Below are 23,782 nucleotides of genomic sequence, written 5' to 3'. Positions count from 1 at the left end.
GGAGAAGCACTTAAGAGTGGGAGAGGACTCATTCTGCCTGTAGCCAGGATCAGTCCCCCTGCAACCTGGGGAAGGGGCTGCAGGGGGGGAGACAGGGAATGCTCGGGTGGCAGTTTTCCAGAAGTTAAGGGTTTGCTGGAAATTGTGGCCTTTGGGGATGATTTGAGGGGCGTCTGCATGCAGGAAAAGAAAAATAGATGGGAAGCTTCAAGGATAAGCTGCTTTGAAAGTCATCTGCTCATGACCTCCGTCTGAGCCTTCCATAGATCTTTTTTATTAAAATCTGGACACAATGAGTCCAGAAGTGCCCACCTTTGTCAGGGCTGCATTGGCAATGTGCCTGGAGCCCTGGAGGCACGCATAATTTGCATCTCATTTACACAGATGTTCATTAAAATTAATGCCTTAAGACTTATTATCTGCCTGCATTTGAGCCTTCTGGACAGACGGACCGTGACCACTCCTGGAGAGCCCCAGCAACCTCATCCTCCTCCCCAGACCACCCTAGGGAGCACTGCCTGGCTGAGGAGCTGCCTCGGCCACAGCAGACACACAACTGGTTTGCAGTGCCAGAAGGGAGACAGTCTATTGTCTCAGGTGCAAAGAAATTAAAGAAATAAAAGAGAAAAAAAAACCCCTTCTGCTCTCTCTGAGATCTGCTCTGCAACACAGAATGATTTGTGTAAAATCTTCTCGGGATGAACAATCACGTAATTGTGATTGCTCCACCCACCCTCCTTGGCTTCTTCCCCATTTTAATCTCAGCCAGGATGCAGCAAAACCCCTATCAACACTGTGTGAACTCTCCTTCTTGCACCACAAAGATCCCAACTGCATCACATGGCCTCAGTGGCCAATAAATGTCTCCTGATAAGGACGCATCTGTCCCCAAAGCATCTTTGGTGTATGCAGCCCAGGCTACCCTTGTCTTAAATAGTCATCCTCAAGGTCACTCAGATACAAACCATTTGTAAGTGCTATGATGGGTTATAATATATATATATATATAATTAATGTTGTGTAACAGCATGACCTGACACTGTAATACTCTATAAAAAAATATCAAACACCTCCATCTCTTCCCTTTCTCAGCATTTTGTGCAAACCTGGATGGTCTCCCCATCAGCTCGTTGCTGGAAACACAAAGAGCCCACAGCAAGACTTGGCTTTGGTTTTCTTCCCAGTGTGTATCCCTCGTCCCACAGTTTATCTGTGGCTTTCTTTGTACCCAAGGACCACAAAATGAATGTAATAAGTGGCCCAGATTATGATCATAGAATGGTTTAGGTTGGAAAGGACCTTAAAGGCCATCTAGTTCAACATATCCTGCCATGGGCCAAGACATGAAGATGTGAACAAGCAGGAATGCTGAGCCAGCTAGAAAGACCTGCAGGATGATCTCCTCTGGACTAGACTTTCAGCAGCACCCATGATGCTGCCAACAGATGGTATGATGCCAACAGATGGACTCAAAACCACCCCTTCCTTCCCCAAAACCTAAACACTAGCCACAAATACAAGCCCACAAGGTACCAGCATGCCAACATTACACAGCTCAAGGAGAACAGGGACAAGTTTTATCCTCCCAATCACAAAATATTTCCGTACCTCTTCACCACACTCTCAAGTCTAGCAGTTGATCTCAGAATCTCCACAGCAAGATTATTTTACTACACCAGAAGTGCTGACAACACAACAACAACCAACGAAACTGCGACAGCTTCAAGACCAGAGCTCCTGCCCAAAACACTAGACAGGCCTTCAAACCCCAAACACCACTTAAGAAAGCTTAAATAGCATAAAGACTTACCTTGAAGTCTGCCAACTGTTGGTTGATGGTTTCCACCTCTGTTCCCACCACCCACTGCAATGCCTCGTTCTCCTCTGCTGCCGTTGTCATCTGGGTCAGCTCCTTCAGCCTGCTGTAGAAGTCCTCGACACGAGACAGTGTCATTTCCACCTGTTCCTGGCGGTTCTTGCCTCTCTCTGTCAGTTTGCTGCACTGTTTATTCAGTGTCTCCAACTCACGTTTCAGTCCTAACAAATCGGGGCTCCCTTCATCCTCCAGCATCTTCTTGCATTCACTTTCAGAAGCTTCGATGTCAGACTTCAGCCTGTGGAGTTTGCCCAGGAAGGTGCGAACGTCCTCTGCTTGGGACTGCAAGCTGTCAGAGTCCCTCCCAATGGGGCCCACGCTGTCGAGCTCATCATCAAGATCCGCCAGTTGAGAGAACATCTCCCTGACCCGACTACTGAACTGGCCAATCCCTTCCAGCTTGTTTTCCATGAGTGTACAGCAGTCATTTACTTTTTCCTTCATTGCTTTGAAGTCCTGCTGAGCCACCTCAGCTTGGCTTAAGAGTTGGGAACAGTCAGACCCATCTGGGGCATCTTCTACTAGACCCTGAGTAAAGTTTTTCAGATAATCCACTTGCGGCTCCAGGGCCTGCAGCACCTCCTGCTGTGCTCTGAGCTTCTCCAAATTCTTGTTGCTGCAGGCTTGTGGCCCAAGTGCATCATAGATTTCCAGCTGATGCTTCACCGCTTCCAGCTTCTTCTCAATGTTCTTGGAGCTCTCTTGAAACTCCTTGAGCCTCTGTGACATTTCTTCAATGGAGCCAGTCTTGGCTTGCAGCTCTTCTGTGATGGCATCCATCTTGTGATTGATGCCAGCCTTCTCATCCCGGATCTCATCCTCATCAGTTTGAGAAGCATCAATCAGGATGTCTGCAGCACTGTTCAGTGTCTCCAGCAGGGAACGGCGTTTCTCCACATCACTCAGCATAGCTTTTGACCTCAGAAGAGTGGCCTCCAGCTGCACTGGATCCAGAGTTACCTCCAGCTCTGACACCTTGGCCTTGCAGTCCTCCACCCAAGGCAGGAGGTCCTCCATGTGCCGTTGGTACTTCTGAGCCTTCTGCAAACAATCCTTGAGCTTTGAGTGTCTCTCAGCAGCCTGCTTGCTGAGATCTTCCCAGTGGGTTTTGAGGCTGACCAACTGGTTTTGCAGAGTGGTCTTCTCCTCTCCAGGCTGGACAGAAAGCAGCAAAGATTCTCCCTCAGCTACAATCATCTCATAGGTGCCACTGTGTTGGTTGAGGTTCTTCTGGAACTCTTCTTGCTCCTGAATTTGGCTCTGTAGCCTCTCTAGTTTAGCAGAAATAGGTTGGCTCTGAGCTTGCTGGCACAGTTTGTCATCTAGCCAGGTCCTGAGTTCATCAAACATGTGCTGGAACTGCTGGGAACTCACAAGCGCAGTTTGCAGTCGGTTCATCCGGTCGGCTGGAATGGAAATGAGATTAGGAGGCAACAATTAAGATGGAATTAAATAAGCAAAGTGCAATTATTTAAAATCATCTCAGATGCACCAACTGTGTCTTGATTAACAGGAAGGAGTTTTCCATTGCATCACCAGCCCTTTCTTTCCTCATTGATTCACAAATTTCTTAAGTAGTAACAGGCAATGAGAAGGCAATAGTCTCAGTTCTCCTGATTGGTCTCAAAATCCAACCTCTCAGAAGCCACAAGAGCCACCTCCAAGATGGCAAACAGGTCTTCTCCATGCCCTATTCCAAATTTAAGAACCATTTTTTTGTTTCCAAGCACAGCATGTGCCACACTGCTTCAAGCCACATCACTGGGACTAAACATCACTGATGGCCCTCCAGGCCACCTCCAGGCTCAAGTATGCCGGGAGTGTGACGTCTCCTGTGCTTAGTGCCATGTAAAACACCCTAAAAAATGACCAGTGGTGCTTCCCCTGTTGTTCTTAGAAACCCAGAGATGGGAGAGCCCTTTGGTAAAAAAGCAGGGGTGGGGTTCAACATCCCAACATCCCTTCAGCAGCTCTTCCACCCTGTCTCACCTGCCAGGTCTTCCAGTCCTTTCAGAGGAAGAGCCACAGTCTCCAGACGTTTCCTTAACTCATCTTTCAGATACTGCTCCCCAATCAGGACAGAGAGACCATCACAGAGGGTCTGAGCCTCAGAGATCTCCTCTTCCAGCTGCTCCAGATCTGAACGGATCTCACTGGTCTCCTCCAGCTGCTGTTTCACGGCGTCGGGCTGGGTGCTGCCAGCAGATTGGCTGCTCAGACGCTGCCCAACTCCCTTCACCTTCTCAGAGAGGCCCTGGAGGAGCTCCTGGTACTGGATGCTCTTCACTATGGCTTGGTCAATTTGGCTGGAGCGAGAGTTGAGGCGTTCTGTTAGCTCAGACCATTTCTGATTGATCCTTTGGAGCTCTTCCTGCACCTGGTTAGCAGATGGAGAAACATCTCCAGGGCCAGACAAGATGCTCTGAGCTGCCTGGTTGAGCTGCTCGTGCTGTTGTTTGCGAGCTTCAAATTCCTTCAGCATAAACTAGAACAGAAATAACATTAAAATGTTTGCACAAAACTGACAGCTTGGAGTATACACAGTCAAAACAAACCAGACCTCCAGGGGCTTCATTCAGCCCACAGAATCAGTAGGAACAAGACCCAGGGTAGGAAGGCAATGGGTTGGATAGGCTACAATTTACTGTCACCTTCCAACTTCAAAACCTGGGAGGGACCTACACCTCCAATACTTTGCTTTTCCCATTAATTGTCCTGGTGCTGTGTAACAAAACACAAACCAGTCTGAGAAGAAAACCTCCTCATGATAAATGAGGCATTGATATTTCATGGGGTGGCTGGTCACAGACATTTCAGGACTTGGAAGCAGGAGGCCGGGAAAGGGCAGGCTGCCAGGTGGAGGGGTAGCAGTTGGAAATCCCGCAGAGCATCAGCACAGGTCTTGTTTAAAGCACTTTCACTCCCCAAGAGGGACCAAGTGATTCACTGATGAGTCAATTCCATGCAGGGAAGGGAGCTCCACACTGCACCCATTTCAGGTGATTCACAGTTTGGGCTCAGCAGGGTTTAGAGGACTTGGGAGAGGCACCAGAAGGTTCTCCCAAAGCTCCCCATGCATGGCAGAGGACAACTCCGAGCCTCAGACGCACCATGGAGACCCAGATCCAGCTCCTGCCTCACCTGGACCTGCTGCTTCTGTGCACTCAGCATGTTGGGGTCGATGGAGAGGGGTCCCAGCACACTCATCATCAGCTCCTTCTCCAGGAGCCAGGGCCTCAGCTGCCCTTCAGCCCCCTGGAAGCTGGCCAGCTGGCTTGCTGACTCCTCCAGCTTCTGCTGCCGTTCCGCCGTCGCCCGACTGGCTCCTTCCCACCTGGAATCTGAAGCACTGGCTGTGTTGGTGATGGAAATGCTCCTGGCCAACCCACTCCTCCATCCTGAAGGGGTTTTTTTCACCCTTGCTGTTGTTTCCCTGATGGGAAACCCGCAATCAAGTCTAATCCCTCTTTAACTAATTTCTAAGCCTAAGGTGATGCTGAAGCTCCTAGGGAAAAAAAAATTTTGCAAGCAGGATTTCTGTGTCACTACTGCCATGAGCTGGTCTGACCTCAAGCTGAGCCACCTCATAGCCTTGGCAGGATAAATGAAGATTCTCTGATGGGTATCAGTCCTCACATAGCATGTTCAAATCTCCTGGATGGCAGACTCCCCAGACACCTTCCTGTTATTTCAAAGAGGAGAATCTCTGGGCTTCTTAAATACACACTCTTGTTTAGTCAACACTTAATTACCCAGCACAGCCTTACTAACGACTAGAATTTTACATCAAGCAGTGAAGCTTTTAATCAAAATAATCAACTTATGTCACTATGCTTTCATGTTGTCTTCTGGGTTTGTTTTTTTTTTTAAAAGAAGTAATTTAAGGAGGCAAGTCTTTAAAGCAGACATTCATCAGAGACACTTTATTAATCCTGCCAGTGCTCAGCTCAGGAACACCTTGTACACCAGACAGCTTGGAGGTAACTTCACTATTTACTGAATTTTAATGAGAAGTGACTCTGCTCTGCTGTGACTTTGGGATCACCCTGTAAGCCTGACCCGCCTCCAATATGATGTTTCCAGACAGAAGTCTCACTAAATGCTTCAGGCACTTACTCAGGTCTTCCTGCATCTTCTTCCAGTTGGCTGCTTCTGGAGAATCAGGATATTCCTCCAGTAAGCCAGAAAGTGCTTCCTTTACCTTCTGAATCCTCCCAGAATTCTGTTCCAATTCAGCCAGAAATGCCTAGAAAATAATAATTTCAACTTCAGATCTAGGGTAAAAGAATGAAAGCACCAAGGAGGAATGACATAGCAGCTGCAAGCTGGAGTTGGACAATCCTTGTTCTTTAGTATTTAATGAAAACACTTGTATTAGCTATACTGTGAGCTAACTTGGCTCCAAGAACAGGGAAAAGCTGGAAATTGCTTTCCAGGAGAAGCTGCTGTGACCCGGCAACAAGGGCTACAGATAAGCTCCTTCCCCTTGAGCCAAATGCCTGAAAGCAACAGGTCTAAAAGCCAAGAGGTGGAGCACAGCACGTGGGTCCTGTTCCACAACCTCTGATCCCTGCTAGGGACAGCCTTTCCTTAACCTAGGGCACATCCTCAATTCCTAATCCTTCTAGTCCTGCTGAGATAAAGCCCAAAATTGGAGGGGAGGGGATGCTCAGATCTCTGCTTGTGCTCAGTTACCTTGTTGTGCTCAGCCTGGGCTCTCATCATCTCTGTCCTGGTGGATGAGGAGGAGGCACCCAGCTCTGACAGCACCCGTTCCTTTGACTCCAGCCACTTCAGCATCGAGATTGCCTCCTCCTGCACTTCTTGCATCTTTTCCAGCATAGCTGAGAGCTGCTGCTGACGTTCCCTCAGCACCGTGCCCAGAGCCTGGTACTGCTGGGTCACATCCGACACATCGCACTGGATCTCTGTCAGATCTGTTTCCAAAAAAGCAGTCTGAGATAAGTCCCACTGCCTGCATCCCTGGGGTCAAGCTGGACTATCAGGTACTGATCTAGCCCTAGGCAGTCCCAGCCAGCCAAGCAAGAGGAGCAAGAGGCCACGCTGCTGTCCATCTGTCTGCAGAGCACTGGCAGGTTCTGCTCTCCTCTCATGCCCGAGGGGACCTCCCAGTTGCAGGGTGGATGGATGTTGACAGGTTGCAAACAAAGCAAATCCTTCGTGTTTGTGAGACTGATGCAAGCTGAGCACCCCCCCTTCACAATGTCACTGCCCATACAGTGTTAAAAACCATGACACCAAAAATCTAAAGCTGTTTTTAAGCACCTTTTGTCTCACTGAACTGGTGAATTAAGAGCAGCTAATGGGCAATAATTAAAAACACTCCTCAAGCTGAAGGGTTGGACACTATTATGATCCCTTAGAACCAATAAATTTAATTGCAGGCCTTAAAACCATCCCCAATTAATCAGCTTCTACCACAACCACCTGACAGGGTGTCAGGGTGCTGTCACTCCCCAGAGCTGTCCCTCTCTGTCCTTTAGCTTGACCAACCCCCTTCATCACTGCCTGCCCCTCCTGGGGCTCTGGACACCCCATGGATCAGAATTCCCAAACCTATTTGCAGGCTGGTTTCACTGGCAAGGGGATGCTGATGGTGTCACATTGGGATTCATATTCTCTTGTATGGAAATGCACAGACAAAAAAGGGAGACAAAAAAGGTGGCCCGGGCAGTGAGCTCACCTTTGCACGTGTGGTATCCATTCAAGCTGCCTCCTGAGCCACCTGGTGTAGGTAGTGCAGCACCTGAGCAGAGGGGATGGGGACAGACAGGGGGACAAGACAGACTCATTAGGAATGCAGATAGCAAGTGATAGAAGGGCCCTTCAGGACATGGACCACACCAGCCACCAAGCATAGAAGTGGCATCTCCATGCACCCACCCACCCAGTGCTGATGAAGCCACCAGCTTGGTGTTAGTTGGATTTGGAGCCCATTTCTCTCTCCTCCTCCCAGCACACCTCCACCCCTCACTATCCTGGAGCTGCAGCCTCACTGGACCAGCAGCAGAATAGCTGGAGCTGGGCACATCTCCCAGCAGCACCCAGGGACTAGTGTGGATGTGGCTTTGGTGGGAGCCATAATACTGGGAACCACCAACCATCTCTCCACACCTGGAAAGCTGCTGCCCTTACAAGTTTGTAAATTATAATATCAAGTGAGCCTGGTGAATGCCTTCCCTGAAGAGATTAATTCCCCTGAAGAGATTAACTCCCCACCTTTCTCCTTCTCTTAGGGGATGAAGGTATTTCAACCTGCCTTGGTGCACAGATTCCCTTTGCCAAAGGCTCCATGCCAGCGCCCCATCCTCAGACTCCAGATCTCACAGCTACATTCCTACCCAAAGAAACATACACCACAAATGTTCTTGGGTAAGTCCCTCTCCTTCTAGCCACACATTTTAAAGCTTTCATGGATGTTAGGGGCTGCATCTTTGGTCACCCCATGTGACAACAAACCTCTCCCCACTTCTCCTGGGGGTTTCACCAAGTTAACCCTAATGAACACATCTAGACTGTGAATTCCCATCAATGATGAGAGTCCAGGCACTTGTCCTCATAGCTGGAAGACATCTTTTAGTTGCTTTCCAAATGAACCAGACATAGTCTCATTGCTTCACAGCCTTGGAGCCAAAAAGGGGACAAGTAAATCATATCTGAGTATCTCAGCCTTAAATTTCATCCAGATATAAAACCCAAATACTGGGGTTTGATTACAATACTCCAGCCCCCAGGAGGCTGAAGGACATCACCAAGAGAAGCAGGAGACACCTTCACAAGCTCCCAGTGGGGGCCAAGAGCCCCAATCTCTGAGCTGCAGCAGCCTGGAGCTCCCATGCTACAGCCAAGCAGCAGTTTGTGTCCCCATGCTGGGCTCACAGGAGACCCAGGGTAACCCTGTGCTTGTGGTGCTACAGCAAGTTCAGCCAAGCTGGTGAGCTCCAAGCACTCAGCTGGAGCATTAATACAACAAGCAGCAGTGATTCAACCAGGAGGTTGAGCCCTATGATACTTAGTTCACTCCAGGACCTCTGAAGTGTGAAATAAACCCCAATTTTCTGCTTGTGGCAAGGCTCAGGCAAGATGCAGCAGCAAAAGCAGAGTGCTGGGGCAGGAGGTATTCTCAGGAGAGTTGGGCTGCCACTCACCTCCCTTGGATGAGGTGCTGGGCGCTGTGATCTCCACAATAAGGTTCTCCAGGAGAGTCCCTCTGCGGCCAATCTCCTCCACCTGGGCCCCCTTTCCCTTCCACTCCTCCAGGAGAACCTGGTCAAAAGCAAAGGCTGGGATCAGAGGTTGCACTTGCCCAGCTGCAGCCTTCCTTCCTAACCCATCACCTCCGTGGTGGCTCTCAGTAGCACCAGGATATGGCACCCAGGGACCTGGCACAGGGCACACAGACTGTGCTGGGAGAAGGGGTGCCTTGATGTTTATTTTTAACAGTGGGGAATCAAAGAGTGAAAAAGCCTCAGAGTCAAACCCTTGGCACATCCTGACTTAAAGAATCCCAGTACCAGAGAGGAGCAGGGGCTGGGATGATGGTTCCATGTCTGGTGAGGGGAAATAGAGAAAACTAGGTCTCCCAAATCCCACCCTGGACAGGCAGCAGAGTGGGAAGGGAAACCAGGCAGAGCCCATCCTGCTCCCTCCTCTGCAAGGCAGGGACCACTGGATGCACACACACTGGGAGCTGTAGCCTGGCAGCAAGCACAGGATTCCTGAGACCACAAATCACCTCCCAGGACTTTGCATGTGGTGATTTATTCCACACTTCAGCATTTCCACACCAGCTGCCAACTTTCCCAGTCTGGTTCCAGCTCCCTCTTCCCACCTGGATCTGCTGCCTGCACTTGTGCAGCTCCTGGGTGCCCAAGGAGGTAACAGGGGGAGGCATTTTGCCTTCACTCTCCTTCAGCCACTTCCTCATGGCCCCAACCAGCTTCCGAAATTCATCCAGTTGCTCCTGGCAGGACGATGCATCCTTTTCTCTGTGAGTGAAAAGGTTTTGGAGAGTCAGAGAATCGTGCTTTGCCTTGCAATTACCCTGCCTTGAATGTAGCCCAGTCGTGTCTCCAGGAGCTTTTCTTTTTTAATTATTATTATAATTATCAGATGTTGCTTAGGAACAGCGCATACAGTGCCAGCCAAAAATGGGGTGCTGCTGCCCCCACCGCAATCCCCCAAGCTGTGCCCTGTGGCATTTTTGGGGTCATCACAGCAGCCAACAGCCGCGGGATCACCATCACCACTCTGCAGTGGGCTCTTGTCCTGGGGGAAGTAAAGCTCTCAGAAAGACAGGGCTCATTTATGCTGTCCTGTCCCAGCCAGCTGCATCTGGGGGAGCCCAGGCTGACCCCCCCGTCTCTCCTCAGCCATGGCTCTCATCTATTCAGACCTCCCTGGAGAACAAGGAAGCCCCAGATGGGAGCCACGGGCACCTCCGGCTCACCCGCACCCACTGCAGCTGCAGGGCTGGCCAGAGGCAGCTCTGCATGGAGCTGAATTACTAGGGATTATTATGGGATTTATCTGCTTTTCCCTCCATCCCCTTTTCCCATACAGCCTGGGAGGTGTGACATCCCTGGGACACGGGGAAACGTCCCGCTGCACCCTGCTCACGCTGCCTAAGAACGACTGGGGCTGAGGCTGCTGCTAAACCCCCACATGAGGGGACTTGGGGACAATCTGCTTTGCTCTGTCACTTCAATCCCCCGCCAGCTCCCTTACTCCCCTCTGGCGAGATGCTCCAGGATGGAGCTGTGGGAACCCACGCACTGGGAAGTGCATTGCACACCGGCTCCTTGCAGCAGCAGGAATTTTTTCCCAACGCCCCCGCCAGGCTTTTTTTAAAGTGTCAGCTGGAGTGAGCAGCCTGAGCAGCCTTACGTGGGGTAAGGAGGCAGGGAGAGTTCACTCGTGTGTGTGTGTTGCCCCCCTGCCCATGGAAAAGGAAGATTCTCTCCGAGGTCTTGCTCTGACTACGAAGCCATCCCCAAACTCACCTCCCTGGGACTCACCTCTCTTTTTGCCACCTTCTGCAGCTGCAGGAAGTTTTTTCTTCAGGCTCTGCAGCTTCTCTTGCTGCTGGGAGGCACTGGGGTGAAGCTTGCAGGATCTCAGCTTCCTTCAAGCCAGGCTCTCCAAGTGGCCAGGTCCTCCTGGTGCTGCCTCATCTCTGAATTTAGTTCCTGCCAAGAGCAATGGGTGATGCTGACAGTGCCCTCACCAGAGGCTTGGGGGCAGAGGGGAGGAACCAGACAGCTTCCATGTCCTGGAGAGTCGGAACAGACCCTCTGCAGCCAGCACCCCAAGGGTGGGGACAGCTCAGTCCCACCTGCTCCTCCAGCTCAGCAAATACTTGGAGCAGCTGTGGATGCAAGTCCCACCTTCCCAGTTATAGGGGTGGGGACTCCTCTAGACCCAAGCCAAATCAAGCCCCCCCTGCCAGCAGCAAATGTTTGGTTTTATGCCAATGTTGAGCATTTCTGAGGCTGTGGTCAAACCACCCCCCACAAGCAGAGCATTTTGGAGGATGCCAAAGGGAGGAAATCCGGCACAGCCATGTATTGACCACCAGCACCCACGGCAATCTCCCAGGGCTTTGTCACATCCTGCACTGTGCTGACTGCCAACACTGGGCATTTTGTTCCATTAACCCTGTGGAGTCATTAATTGGTAAAACCCTGCCTATATTTGGAATGGAGATCCCTTCTGAACACAAGCCTGGTTCCAGGAAGACTGCCATTCCCCTCTGCTCACGCTGGAAGACAACCCAAGCAGAGAGCCAGTACAGTGAACCAGGAGCTGTTTGCCAACAAAAAAAAACCCCAAAACCAGCCTGGTGATGTATTTTTCCCTGCATCTCACCTGGGATGTGCTGGGAAAAGCCAGCGATGTCGCAGTCGGGCTGGGTTGCCAGATGCCAACGTCCCGTGCCCCTGCTCTCTGTGAACTGCTGCAGCTTCTCTGAAAGCTGCTCGTACTGCTCAACTTTGGGCAGGAGGCCCTTCAGAGCCTCCTCCTGCTCCTGCTGCTGCTGGCACAGCTTGTTGAAATGCTTTGTCACCTCGGCCAGCCTTGTCCTGCAGGACAGAGGCCGTGGGGCTGTCCGCCGCCTCCATGAATCTCATCACCATCTCACGGGTGGCTTCCAGGCAGCACTTCTGCCTGGCAATGTCGTTGCTTCAGCTTCTAGGGGAGCACACACAGAAAGGGATGGGCATTTTAGGAAGGCTGCTGAGCAAAAACTGAGCTGGTGTGAAGAGGTTTGGGCCACCCTTGGGGAGAGAATAGTGGACAAGAGCAGTTTTCGATCCAGTTTTGCTTTCCTTTCCTGATCACAGATTTCCAGGATGGTTGGTGGAAGGACCTCAAAGATCATCCAGCTCCACCGCTTGCCATGGGCAAGGGACACCTCTCACCAGCCAGGTCACTCCAAGCCCCCATCCAACCTGGCCTTGAGCACTGCCAGGGATGAGCAGCCACAGCTTCTCTGGGCAGCCTGGGCCAATGTCTCGCCACTCTCAAAGCAAAGAATTTCTTCTTAATGTCCAACCTAAATCTCTCCTCTTCCAGTTTAAAGCCATTCCCCTTTGTCTCATCACTCCAGCCCCTTGTCAAAAGTCCCTCCACAGCTTTCCTGTAGCCCCTTCAGGCGCCTGAAGGCTGCTATAAGGCCTCCTGCAAACAGGACAGATCCAGCAAACAGGCAGAGCTGAAGCAGGGGAGCTCAGGACCAGCCTTACCATGCTGGTGGCAAGTGAGTCCTGGATGGAGGTGGAGGAGAGTGTGGTGGGCTGCTCCCTCTCTAGGTTTTTCTCAATCTCAGCCACTGACTGGAGGAGGCTCTCCAGGCTCTCCTGAACACTCTGGGATTGGGCAATGGATTTCTGGAGCAGGTCTGAGCGCTCGGCCATCTGCTGGGAGAGACTCTGGAAGTGGCTGGCGATGGCATCTGCAGAGTTCAGCACAAAGGAGAATCAGTGCAAAGAGCTTCTCACCTGGTCCAAGGACAACCTCTGGCTCCTGACAAACTCTCTCTGGTGACAAATCTCCATACTTAGTTGAGAAACAAGGACCCAACACAAGTGGCCAACCTGAATCTCAGCCTCCCCCATGTGCAAACACAAGCCCTGAGACACATTGCTGTGCAACCTTGCCCCATCTTTCCTCAAAAGTGGGATATTTCACCCCCTAGCTGGTTTCCAACCCCTCCCTGCTACCACAAGCAGCAGCTTTGCTCTATACCTGTTGTTTGCTGAACATGTTCACGGGCTGGGGCTGGCTCCCCTTCTATCTCCAGCAGGGATCGAGCTGCTTTCTGGAGCTTCTCCACTGGCACCTGATGTTCAGCAAGGTCTCCCTGCAGCTGCTGCTTCGACACACAACAGGGCAAAGTCACCAGTGGGTCACATGTGAAAGTCCTGGGCCCAAGGAGAGCTCAGGGCTTTCTTTACATCCTGCTGAGAGATCCTGCTCACTTAATCTCAAAATCATTATGAAAAATAATAATGTAGGTTGGAAGGTCCAACCCTATGCTGCAGGCAGAGCTGGAGGAGGGGGCTGGGCTGTCCCAGCGCCCAACCACCACACATGGGAGAGAAATGTCCCCCCATGTCCCACTTAAATCTCCCCTGTGGCAATCTGTGCAGCTCCTGATCCTTGCTCTGGGCACCTCTCAGAAGGTTCTGGCTTCACCTGATCTGCATCACCAGGACCTCCTGAGCCTGCAGGTTCATCTTTGCACTCAACCAGCAAGAAAAGCTGACAAGTTGAGTCTCTTCTGCGCTGCTGACTGCTCAGGGCAGCAGCCAAAGTCCCATCCAGACTCCAGTGCTGCCCCCCGGAGATCACCCAGGGCCCCCGCACCTTAGTGCTGGCAAGCTGCTTCTGCAGAACAGCTGGATCTGAAGAGACCATCTCTGAGAGCAGCTTCCCAACTGCAGCTTCACTCTCCTGTAGCCACGTCTTGAGAGACTCTGCCACCTCCTGGAACTGCTGGTAGTGATCCAGCAAGGTGTTCAGGTGGGAGCCAAGCTTGGTGCACTGTAAGGGAGACCTGAGATGTAACAGGAGGATGCACACAAGCCCAGAACAACCTGGGCACTGGTGAAAAACACATAAAAATCATCAGGAAGGAAAAAACAATCAACAAAACTCTCTTGCCACATGTTAAAGGAATTACTGAAGGCAATGTGCAGGCCACAGCCAACACAGAGGGTGTTACTCCTACCCAAACCCCAAAGAAGACAATTCAAGTCAAACAATCTATACATATACTGGAGGTCCAGCCAAACCATCTTGAGCTAAATAACCCTCTGCCATCCCATCATTCCACATGCACAGGAGGAAAAAAACATCTCCCAGGGGTCAACTCCCAGTACCTTGGAGTGCAGTGCAGTGTATCGCTGTGTGGCATCCTCCAGCTTGCTCCTGACAAGGCTCCCAGACTTGAGTGGCTGGGACCCTGCATCCTCAGCAGCTCCCTCTGCATCCAGCACCTTCTGCCCAGACATGGTGACAAACCTCAGGTCCCCTTTGTGGGAGATGACATCTTCTGAGAAGCTGCCCTGCCACAGAAGCAGCTGCCGGAGGGCCTCGGGGTCACTGTCCCCCTTGTACATCCCCTCCAGCTCCTGCTCTGCTTGCTTCAACCAAGCCTCGAACTCCCCGTGATCCAGCAAGAACTTCTGCAGCTCATCCCTCAGAACCTGCACTTGTTTCAGCCGTGTTTCAGACTGAGAGAGGGAGGAGCTGTACTGGTTCTTCAGCTCTGCCAGCTGGGTCTGCAGCTGGGCCCGCTCCTCCTCAGCCAGGCTCTGGCCATGCTTGTCCAGGAAGGCCTGAGCTGACTGGGTGGCCAGGATGATGTCCTGCTGCTGGGACAGCAGCTCCTGGTGCTGAGCCTGAAAGATGACAGGGAGCAAAGGTGAAGTTTGGGACCCAGGGTCTCTGCCCACCAGAGAGGTCGTGGTGTGATGTAGCCTCTGCACCCTCCTGCAACACCTCATCCCCAAATCATTAAGAAAATAGAGGTTGGAAGGTCCAATCCCACACTGCAGGCACAGCTGGAACAGGGGGGGGGCAGGCTGTCTCTGCCACCCCCATGGAGGAGGAATGTCCCCCATGTCCCATTGGGATGTCCCCTGTGGCAGTCTCTGACTGCAGCTCCTGTTCCTTGCTCTAGGCACCTCTGAGAAGGTTCTGGCTCCACCTGATCTGCACCACCAGGACCTCCTGAGCCTGCAGCTGCATCTTTGCACTCAACCAGCCAAAAAAAAGAGGACAAAATAGCCAGCAAGGAGGAGGAAGCCCCAAGGCTGGGCCACAGGGAGGTGCTCTGCCTGCAGGAGTAGCCAACCCCCTCACCAACTACCATGGGCACTTTCCTTACCCTGATTGCACCGAGCCATGGCACCCACCCCCCAACACAGACCGCATGTCCTTCAGGACACCAGGCAGAGAATTCCCAAGTCTCCCATAAGGAAAATCACCCTGAACATGTGTTTGGGAGGCCTGACCCATCCCACACCCCATCCCACTCCCAGATGCAAGGGCACTGTGTCAGAGAGGAAGCTTTGAGAGGGATGAGGTGTCAGTCCTGACCTTCAGCCTCTCATACTGCTCATCCAGGCTCTCAGCAGCACTGTCTGTTTCCACCATGTGGCTGTCGGGGAGGCCCTGAGCACCCATCCCTGCTCCTGGTGCTCGCCCCACAAAGTGGGGTCTGTACTCTGGGAGCTCTGCAGTCTGCTCCAGTGATGCCACCCAGTTCAAAAGGGAATTGATCCTATTGCTGTTCTCCTCCAGCTCTTTGGCAGCTTTCACCTGAAAGTACAAAGGCTCCAGATAAGAATGACATGGTTTATTCCTGTTCAGTAAATGGCTGCACAGGAGAGGGAGACAAAAATCAGCAGAAGAGAAAACCCCAAAGAGTTTTCCAGCCACAGCAAACACCCGAGACACTCACAGATATCCAAAACACTCTGTGGGTCCCTGGAAGCGGGAAGGTGCAAAGAAGTTGTGAATAACCTCAGCCTCTCTGCTCTGTTTAATTTTTCACCCTGATACAACCCAGGGTCCCCACCCTGAAGGGCTGCACGAAAGGGAATCTCATTTCACAAGTATCTGGGGGACACCCTGCTGGGGCAGAGACAGGAGGGAGCAGCAAATTGCTTCATGCTGCATCACCCAAATGACCCTGAGGACCCTGAATGAGTCTGATGGCACCAAAAGGACCTTGTTGTCCACCTGGAGCAGAGCCTGGGAGCTACAGCTCTTTGCACGTTACCTTTTCAGTCTCCTGCTGCACTGCAGCAGTCACAGCGCTCTCCAGCTCCTTCTGGGCCACCTCTGTCCTCTCCTGCAGGGACCGGTACTGCTCTTTGGCATGCTGGAGCTGCTCTTGCAGCTCTGCCAGCTCCCCAGGTTCCATTTTTGCTTTATTCTCTTCCAAAAACTCCTCTGTGCTTTTCAGGACGTTGGCGAAGGAGGCAGCTCGGGTGTGCATGCTCCTCTGCAGCTCCTGGGCAGACGAGGCTGTCAGACCCCACGTGCTCCCAAGGCAGCACCCAGCAAACCCCTCTGCCTCCCCTTTCTTTAAAGCACTGACCTTAACATCACTTTGCCTCTGCTGCAAGGCCGACAGGTCCCCTTGGTTGGCTGCTCTCTGCTGCTCCCCCAGTGTGTCCTCTGCTTGGCAGAGCCAGCGGCTCAGCTCAGCCAGGCTGTGTGCCCGGGCTGCCTGCTGCTCCTGCAGCGTCTGTGGGCAGAGGGGAGAGGGGACAGTTAGTGACAGGGCTGCTTCTGCTGTCACACAGAGTGCTGCAAGGCAAAGGCAAGAGGTTACAGCTGGAGCAGCTCCCAGGGGGGAGGATGCAGCACAGAAAACAGTGTTTGCAGCTCCCCTTGGGCTCCTGCTCCCTTCTCAGGCTCAAAAACGGGGCTGAAGGTGCAGACTTGTATCTTGCTGCACGTTTGCCACCATTTGAATTGGTTGCTCTCAACCTGCTCTTGGAGAAAAGCTGTTGAGCTCCAAAGTGGAGCTACTCCTCTCCCAGGAGAGCTCAGAAAGAAGTTTCTGTGCCTTTTCCCTCCAAAAAACATTCTAACTGCAGCAGAAACTCAGAGTGAAAGGAAACAGCAACCTGAGGTCTGGCAGCACCACTGTGGAGCCCCAACCAACCCAAGGAGGTTGCGCTGAGTTTGGGTTTGGTTGTTTTTTTTTTGACCCTGGAGTTGGAGAGGGAGCCCAGGAGAGAGAAAGGGTTTCTGTAGCTGATCCAGCCCCTCCGTTTGGCTGCCAAAGCACAACACAGAAGCGCCTGTTTGAGCAATTGAGCATGATGTGACCTGAGAGTCCCTGCAACGTCCCCGTTCCCCTTTCCCAGGGGAGAATAAAGTGGGTTTTTTTGAGATTCACTGGGTATCTCAGCAACATGATGTACAAACTTGTGCAAAACACTGTGCTTGTTTCTCCCAGTCATAAGGTAAAACAACAGAAGCAAATCGAAAGAGCCTTCTTAAGAGCTCTCCAGCTGCAAAGTGAGTTCTTCCTGGGTTAGGATGGGCGCACACTCAATCTGAAAAAGCAAAGCAAACTGGTTAATATACACACACACACTCAAGAGAGGACAGGCAAGAGTGAGGGAGAGCAATTGTTAATAAAAAACACATTAATCCTGTCTTGAATGAGAGGATCCATGCAGTGATGGGTGCTGCAGCCGGAGACCTGAGGACTTGCTGTGGCCTTGACACATCAGATGTTCTGCTCGGACAGCAATACTTGTGCAGTGGAAATAAGAGCTTAAAAACTGCCAACTGTCTGTGGTGCCTCCCCTAAACAGGAATTTTCTGGTGGGGTTAGAGACCAGGGTTTATTCCACCCAGTCTAGAGCAACTCAATGTCTAGCAGCGGACTGCCCGGAAGCGCTACCCAGACCTCCATCTTTTGAGGAAAAAAAGCAAAAAAAGCAACTTTCTGCCTGGGAGTTACATGGTAGGAAGAAGAAAGACTTTAAGAGGAAGCTCATGATGTACAACAAGAAGTCATCAACTGTGAGTGGCATGCATGTGAAATCCCAAATACGAGGTGTCTCAGTGCACGGTCTTGTGGCCGGGAAGAGCTTCAGCAAGCAAACTGCAGCCAGGAAGCAGAAGTCTCACAACCTTCACCTGATCTGTCTGCTCCACTTGCTGGAGACAGACCTGCAGGACCTCCACCCGAGCTGTCACACGCTCTGACAGGTCCCGGAAAGCCTTCTGCAGCTCATTGAGCAGCCGCAGCAGCTGCCTGCTCTGCTGAGGGGTCAAGTCCTGGGCATGCTCAGAGATAAGGAACTGGATGTCAAAGGCAGTGGTGTCCAGCTGAACCTTGATGTCTGTCAGGGGCTCTTTCAGATCCTGAATGGGAGAGAAAAGACCCATCAGGCAAAATGCCTCTGCACCCAACACTCTGCTCTGCCAGCTTCAGAGGGGATGCAAAGAGAGGCAGCAGTGTGCACCCCAGAAGGTGCTGTGTCATCAGAACAAGATATTCCAGAACCCCCAAATGCTCCCAAAAGGACACTCAGCATCGAGGTGACACTCAGTGTTGAGGTGAGCAGCCATTTTCCAAGGCTCCTCCACAACAGACCCCCAGCACCTCACCAAGAGGTTGATTGGACAGTGGTCAGCAGAAGCCCTGTATATAACCCACACCTAGAGCTGCCAGCTTGGTGACTCCTTGTGCCACCATCAACCCTCAAAGCCTTCAACTCCCTTGACTTCAGCACCATGGTGCTCCCAGCAAACAGGAGATGCTGAACTGACACAACCTTGAGAGCTATTGCTGGGAGATGGATAAATGTGGCAGGAGCCTGGGCTCCTCAGTGAGGTGATGGAGATGGGGGAAGGTGCGTCCTGAAACCCCCAACAAAGAAGTAGCTCCTTCCTCAACATCTCAGGGCCTAACAGAAATCCCTCACCCCACTACACACCTGCACATTTGAACCCATTCCCCAAAGGGCCAAAGCAGATGGTTTGTGTATTGTGGAAACAAATGACTTTGGAGCAAGTACAATATTTTTGCTCCTCCTGCAATAAAAGGATAAGGGAAACCTGCCAAGGCTCCAGGAGGGAAGCAGGATTAAAAGCTTCTCCCCTGCACAGAGGCCAGCAACTCCATCAGACCAAGATTAGGGGTGTTGCCATGGTTACCTTGTAGTGCTGGAGGCATTGGCTCAAACTGGTGGCATCAGTCCTCTGCTGGTAATCACTGCTGTCCAGTGACTGGGTGGTGCCTGACACCCAGCTCAGCAGCTCCTGGAGTTTGTTCTGGAGAGTCTCATGATGTGCCAGGATTTTAGCCTTAAAAAAAAAGGAAAAAAACCCAAAACTCAAAGTGTATCATTTCAAACAGGAAGAGAGCACTCCAGGGAAGAAGCACTGGGATGCCCAGGGACAGCTACCAGCTCTACCTTTTCAGTTTCTGCTGCCCCACAAAGGTTTTGCAGCCGGGATTCCAGGACATCGCTCACGGAGCTCAGAGACTTCTGGAGATTCTTGGCATCTTTCTCCAAAGCCTTCAGTAATTGCTCGGGGACTTCTTCAGGGGGGTTGGCCACAATATCCTTCACGGCATCCAACTCCTGATTCACTGGAAAGCTCAGCTCCTGCAGCTCAGCATCCAGAGCCTAAGGCAAGACAGCATCGTTATGTCTAAGACAGTGACTTCATCTTCCCACTGTCAAACCCGAGGAAAGGTTTTGGAGACCCAGCTCCCAACACTGCCTCTGTCTCCAGGGAAGATTCATTATCCTTCTCCATCCCTGCTCAGCTGCCAGCACTTGTCAGTCTTTCTCTAAGGTGTAAAATTCATTTCAGCCAAAGCTTAGGTTACTGTTGAAGCAGGGAGCAGAAGGTGAGTCAGAGAGAGGAGGGACAGGGCTTCATAAAATCCCAGACTGGTTTCAGTGTGAAGGGACCTTAAAGCTCACCCCAGTCCCATGCCCTGTCATGGGCAGGGACACCTCCCACCAGCTCAGGTTGCTGCAAGCCCCATCCAAGCTGGCCTGAGACACTGTCAGGGATGGGGCAGCCACAGCTTCTTAGGGCAACCTGAGCTAGGGGCTCAGCACCTTCCCAAAAAAGGATTTCTTCCTAATATTTCACCTCAATCTCCTTTTTTCCAGCTTGAAACCATTCCCTCTCATCCCATCCCTCCATGTCTTTATCCAAAGTCCCTTCCCAGCTTTCCTGAAGCCCCTTCAGGCACTGGAAGGAGCTCTAAGGTGTCCCTATTGCAACCTTCTCTTCTCCCGGCTGAACACCCCAACCCTCTCAGCCTGGTGCTTCTCTGCTCTCCAGAGCAGAGGTGCTCAGATCATCTCTGTGGCCTTCTCTGCTGTTAAACCTGGGATTAACCTCCCTGCCCAGTTTCCAGAGCAGGGAGGAGGTGGAAGGGCTATGCATAAAGTTGGGGAGAAGAGGGACGAGCTTTGTCCTGCCTGATGTTGGCCAGGGCTGGCCCAGCTGGGCTCACCTGGGCCTGCTGCAGCAAGTCCTGCAGCCCTGCCAAGTTCTGCTCCACAGGCTGCACCCGTTTGATTCTCATCTCGATATCTCGGAGCATGGAGAGATAAGAGATCAGCTTCTCATCGTGCTCCAGGCACATCTTCTTGCTGAAGATAATCTACAGAGTCAAACAGGAAAACAGAACCTCAGATCAGGACAGAAAATAAAACAAAGGATTATAAAAGATTTCTTTTTTGTGTGTTTTTCTTTTTTTTCAGAGAAGAAATCTGTTATTAACATCCAGGGACTTTCCACTCTCTGGCCTTATCTAACAGATTTACTATAGGAAAATAAAAACGTGGCTCTTTTTCCAGCATGAGCTTATAAATGGCAAGAGATCTCTGGTGTCACAGCAAATGTGCCAAAAAAAAAGAGAGTCCTGCTGATTAGTCATTTATCAGCAAGACTCCAGCAAAAAGAAGCCACAACTGAGCCTGGAGTGTTTGCAGCTCTACAGCACCAGGTCCTCTGCCAACCCCACCAAGCTGATCCTGCACCATCAAGCTCTGGCTGTGCTGAGGACCTTGGACAGGTTTCACATCAACACCACCAAATGGATCATTAAAAAAAGAAAAAAAAGTTGAAATGGCAAATGCCAGTAGTTTACCTGGGCTGGTCTCGTCGATTCCCTGGAGGTTTCCAGCAGCTCCCCCTCCATGATCACGGGTAAGAGCAAACCTCGATCACCAGGACCTTGCTGCCTGGTCCCCTCCTGGGGTGTTTCCCCACGGGGTTTGGGGGGATGGGAGCAGCTCCTTGGCCTGTGCTGATCTCTGCTGCTTGCTTGTGTTGTGCCTCTTTTCCAAGCTCAAGGACTGCAGAGGGTTCCTGAACTCTTTTGGGTTCCTCTTGGATAATTAATTCATGGGGCAGTTTGTCTGCTGCCAGGGCTGCACTGGACACATCACTGCTGGTTTCCACCTTGAGGTCTTCTGGGGTTCCTCTCTCCTCCATGCTCATTGCCACTGAGGAATCATGACCATTTCTGACCCAACCTTTCACCACCTCTCCAGTCTCCCCTTGTTCCAAGGGGACAGGGGAAACCTGGAGCCCAGTGAAGTTTTCTTTATCTTGCTCAGAAATTATTTTCTTGTCCCTTTCATCCCTGCTGCTACCCTTGGGCTTGGCTGCATCTCTTGCCAACTTGGCAGTGATCTTGGTGGTGGTTTCAGGTTTTGGTTCTGTTGTGCTTGAAATAAAGTCCTCCTCTTCCTGCTTCTTCTTTCCTGGAATGTCTTTGGAAATGGGAGGAGGAGAGGACTGCTTTTCCACAGATTTCTCCATCTGAGTGCTCTCTCCTGGGGGGCCAGTCTGTTTTGCTTTCTTTTTCTTGCTTCTCTGTCTCTGGGTAGGTTTTAGCTCAATTTCACTGATTTTTTCCTGGTCACCTGGACCTTCTGCACCCACTCTCTGAGTTACTCCTTCAACATGTTTCACACTTTTTGTATCTGCAAACTCATCTCCTGCAGGCTTCACAGGGAGACCGAGGTGGGGGGTTCTCCAGACTCTATAGGACCCATCTCTCCCTCTCCTCGACTCCCAGGGATGGGTTCCCTTGGGGCAGTTGGTGTCATTTCACCCAGGCTGTCTGCTCGCTCTCCTTGCTCAGAAGCCACCACTGCACCTTCCTCACCTGCCCCAACTCCCTCTGCACTTCCAAACCCTCTCCTCCTCCTCCTGCTCCTCCTCTTCTTCTCCTCACCACCCTCCACACTCTGAAGCACCTCCGTGGCCAAGAATGGCTGCTCCTTCTCCAACTCCAACCTCTCCACTTCCCCTGTCCCTGCATCCACCTCTTCTCTCCTCAATCCTTCCTCTCCGACTGCTCTCACCCAGGAGCTGCTCCTTCCAATCCCTTTCTCCACAGCCTTTGCCACCATTGTCTCTTTGGAGGCAGAAGCTGCATCTAACGCTGAGGCATATTCCAAAGTCAGCTCAGCCTGTTCTTGGGGCCGAGGCCCCACACTATCCTCTGAAGTTTTTTGAGGTTTTGATTTCCCTTCAGTCAGTGTCACCAGTGTCACCAGGGGTCTCTCAGTGGCAGCAGCTACACTTCCAGTCACATCGTAGCTCATGGCTTCAGCTCCATCTTTGTGCTCCACATCATCAGACCTCTTGGCAGCACTGGTAGAGAAGACAACATCTTCCTCTTTGGGAGATATTTTTTCCCTTTTTTCCTGGAAAAGATGGGGTTGTTCTCCTTTGCAGACCTCAGAACCGTGTTTGCCTTCAGATATTTGTGCCTCCTGCAGATGGGCAGCTAATTTTTGGCTGATCAGTTCTTTCTCCACAGCTTCTTTTAAAGTCAATCTCTTCCCACTGTTAGCATCCACAATCCCCCCAGTCCTCATCTGGTTGGTGGCAATGAGCTGGGCCATTTCCTCATCCAGCAGCCCCTGCTCCACAGCAGCCCTGAGGGACAACCTCTTGCTGACAGTGCCCTCCACCACCCCACCACCATCTGCCTGAGCCTGCAGCAGCCGCAGAGCAGGCAGAGGATCCACCTTCCCCATCCTCACTGCCTCAGCACATGTCAGCTTGGTCCCTGTCACCTCATTCTTGATGGCTTGGAAGGGATGGACCTCCAGATACCTCTGGCCAGACTCAATGTCTATTTTACACTTCTTCATGAACTCCGAGTAGGGAACGACCATGCAGGTCTCGGGATCTACAATCCCCTCTTTCATTTCTGAAGATGACAGAACTTTCTCCACCACCTGCTCAGGCAGCAAACCCTCCTTCACTGCCTGGCAGAGTGGCAGCCTCTGGCCAGAAGTAGGATTAACAACACTTCCACTCCCAGCTTGGATTTCTTGGACTTTCCTCTGGAATTCTGGACTAAGGAGCCCCAGTGATACCGCCTGGGACAAGGGCAGCTTCTCCTGGGTTCCAGGCAAAACGTAGCCCTGCAGGCACACACCTTCAGCTTTCCTGAGCTCCTCACAGAAGTCTTGATCAATCAAACCATGTTTCACAGCATTGTTTACTGAAAGCCTCATCCCAGATATGGGGTGAATGATGCCTCCATCAGCAACCTGCTTGGTCAAGAGCTGAAAAGCTTTTTCTTTTTCAAGAGCCCTTTTTCAACGGATTGTGAAACAGTCAAAGTCTGCTTGGTTTTAGGATCTACAATTCCACTGGTCTCAGCCTGCAAGGTAATGAGCTTCTGTCTGGTCACCTCATCAGTGCCTTTCCCCTTGGAAGCCTTCTCCAGCTTGCCCAGCTCTTTCTGACTTGTTGGCTCTATGAGGCCCAGATTTGAAGCCAAAGTGACTGATATTTTTTTGCCACGTTTCAAGTCAACAATCCCTCCAGTAACCACTTGCCTTTCCA

General features: G+C 51.5%; 1 protein-coding gene across 1 annotated transcript in view; it reads right to left on the bottom strand.

Moving 5' to 3' along the window:
- Positions 1-23,782, bottom strand: part of MACF1 (microtubule actin crosslinking factor 1) — a 121,835-nt gene that overhangs the window by 48,318 nt on the left and 49,735 nt on the right. Inside the window, 20 exon segments of the mRNA XM_030464250.1 lie at positions 1,811-3,282; positions 3,866-4,361; positions 5,018-5,217; positions 5,993-6,122; positions 6,572-6,813; positions 7,581-7,643; positions 9,046-9,163; positions 9,729-9,883; positions 10,915-11,043; positions 11,046-11,088; positions 11,769-11,972; positions 11,974-12,075; positions 12,077-12,088; positions 12,643-12,851; positions 13,145-13,268; positions 13,766-13,942; positions 14,281-14,802; positions 15,503-15,724; positions 16,188-16,421; positions 16,509-16,658. Of these exon segments, the coding sequence (XP_030320110.1) occupies positions 1,811-3,282; positions 3,866-4,361; positions 5,018-5,217; positions 5,993-6,122; positions 6,572-6,813; positions 7,581-7,643; positions 9,046-9,163; positions 9,729-9,883; positions 10,915-11,043; positions 11,046-11,088; positions 11,769-11,972; positions 11,974-12,075; positions 12,077-12,088; positions 12,643-12,851; positions 13,145-13,268; positions 13,766-13,942; positions 14,281-14,802; positions 15,503-15,724; positions 16,188-16,421; positions 16,509-16,658 (5,004 nt within the window).

The sequence above is a fragment of the Calypte anna genome, chromosome 23, assembly GCF_003957555.1.
Source record: "Calypte anna isolate BGI_N300 chromosome 23, bCalAnn1_v1.p, whole genome shotgun sequence".
NCBI classification, from domain to species: Eukaryota; Metazoa; Chordata; class Aves; order Apodiformes; family Trochilidae; genus Calypte; species Calypte anna.
The sequence above is the reverse complement of the archived record's forward strand: the minus strand, read 5'-3'. Positions and strand labels throughout refer to the sequence as shown.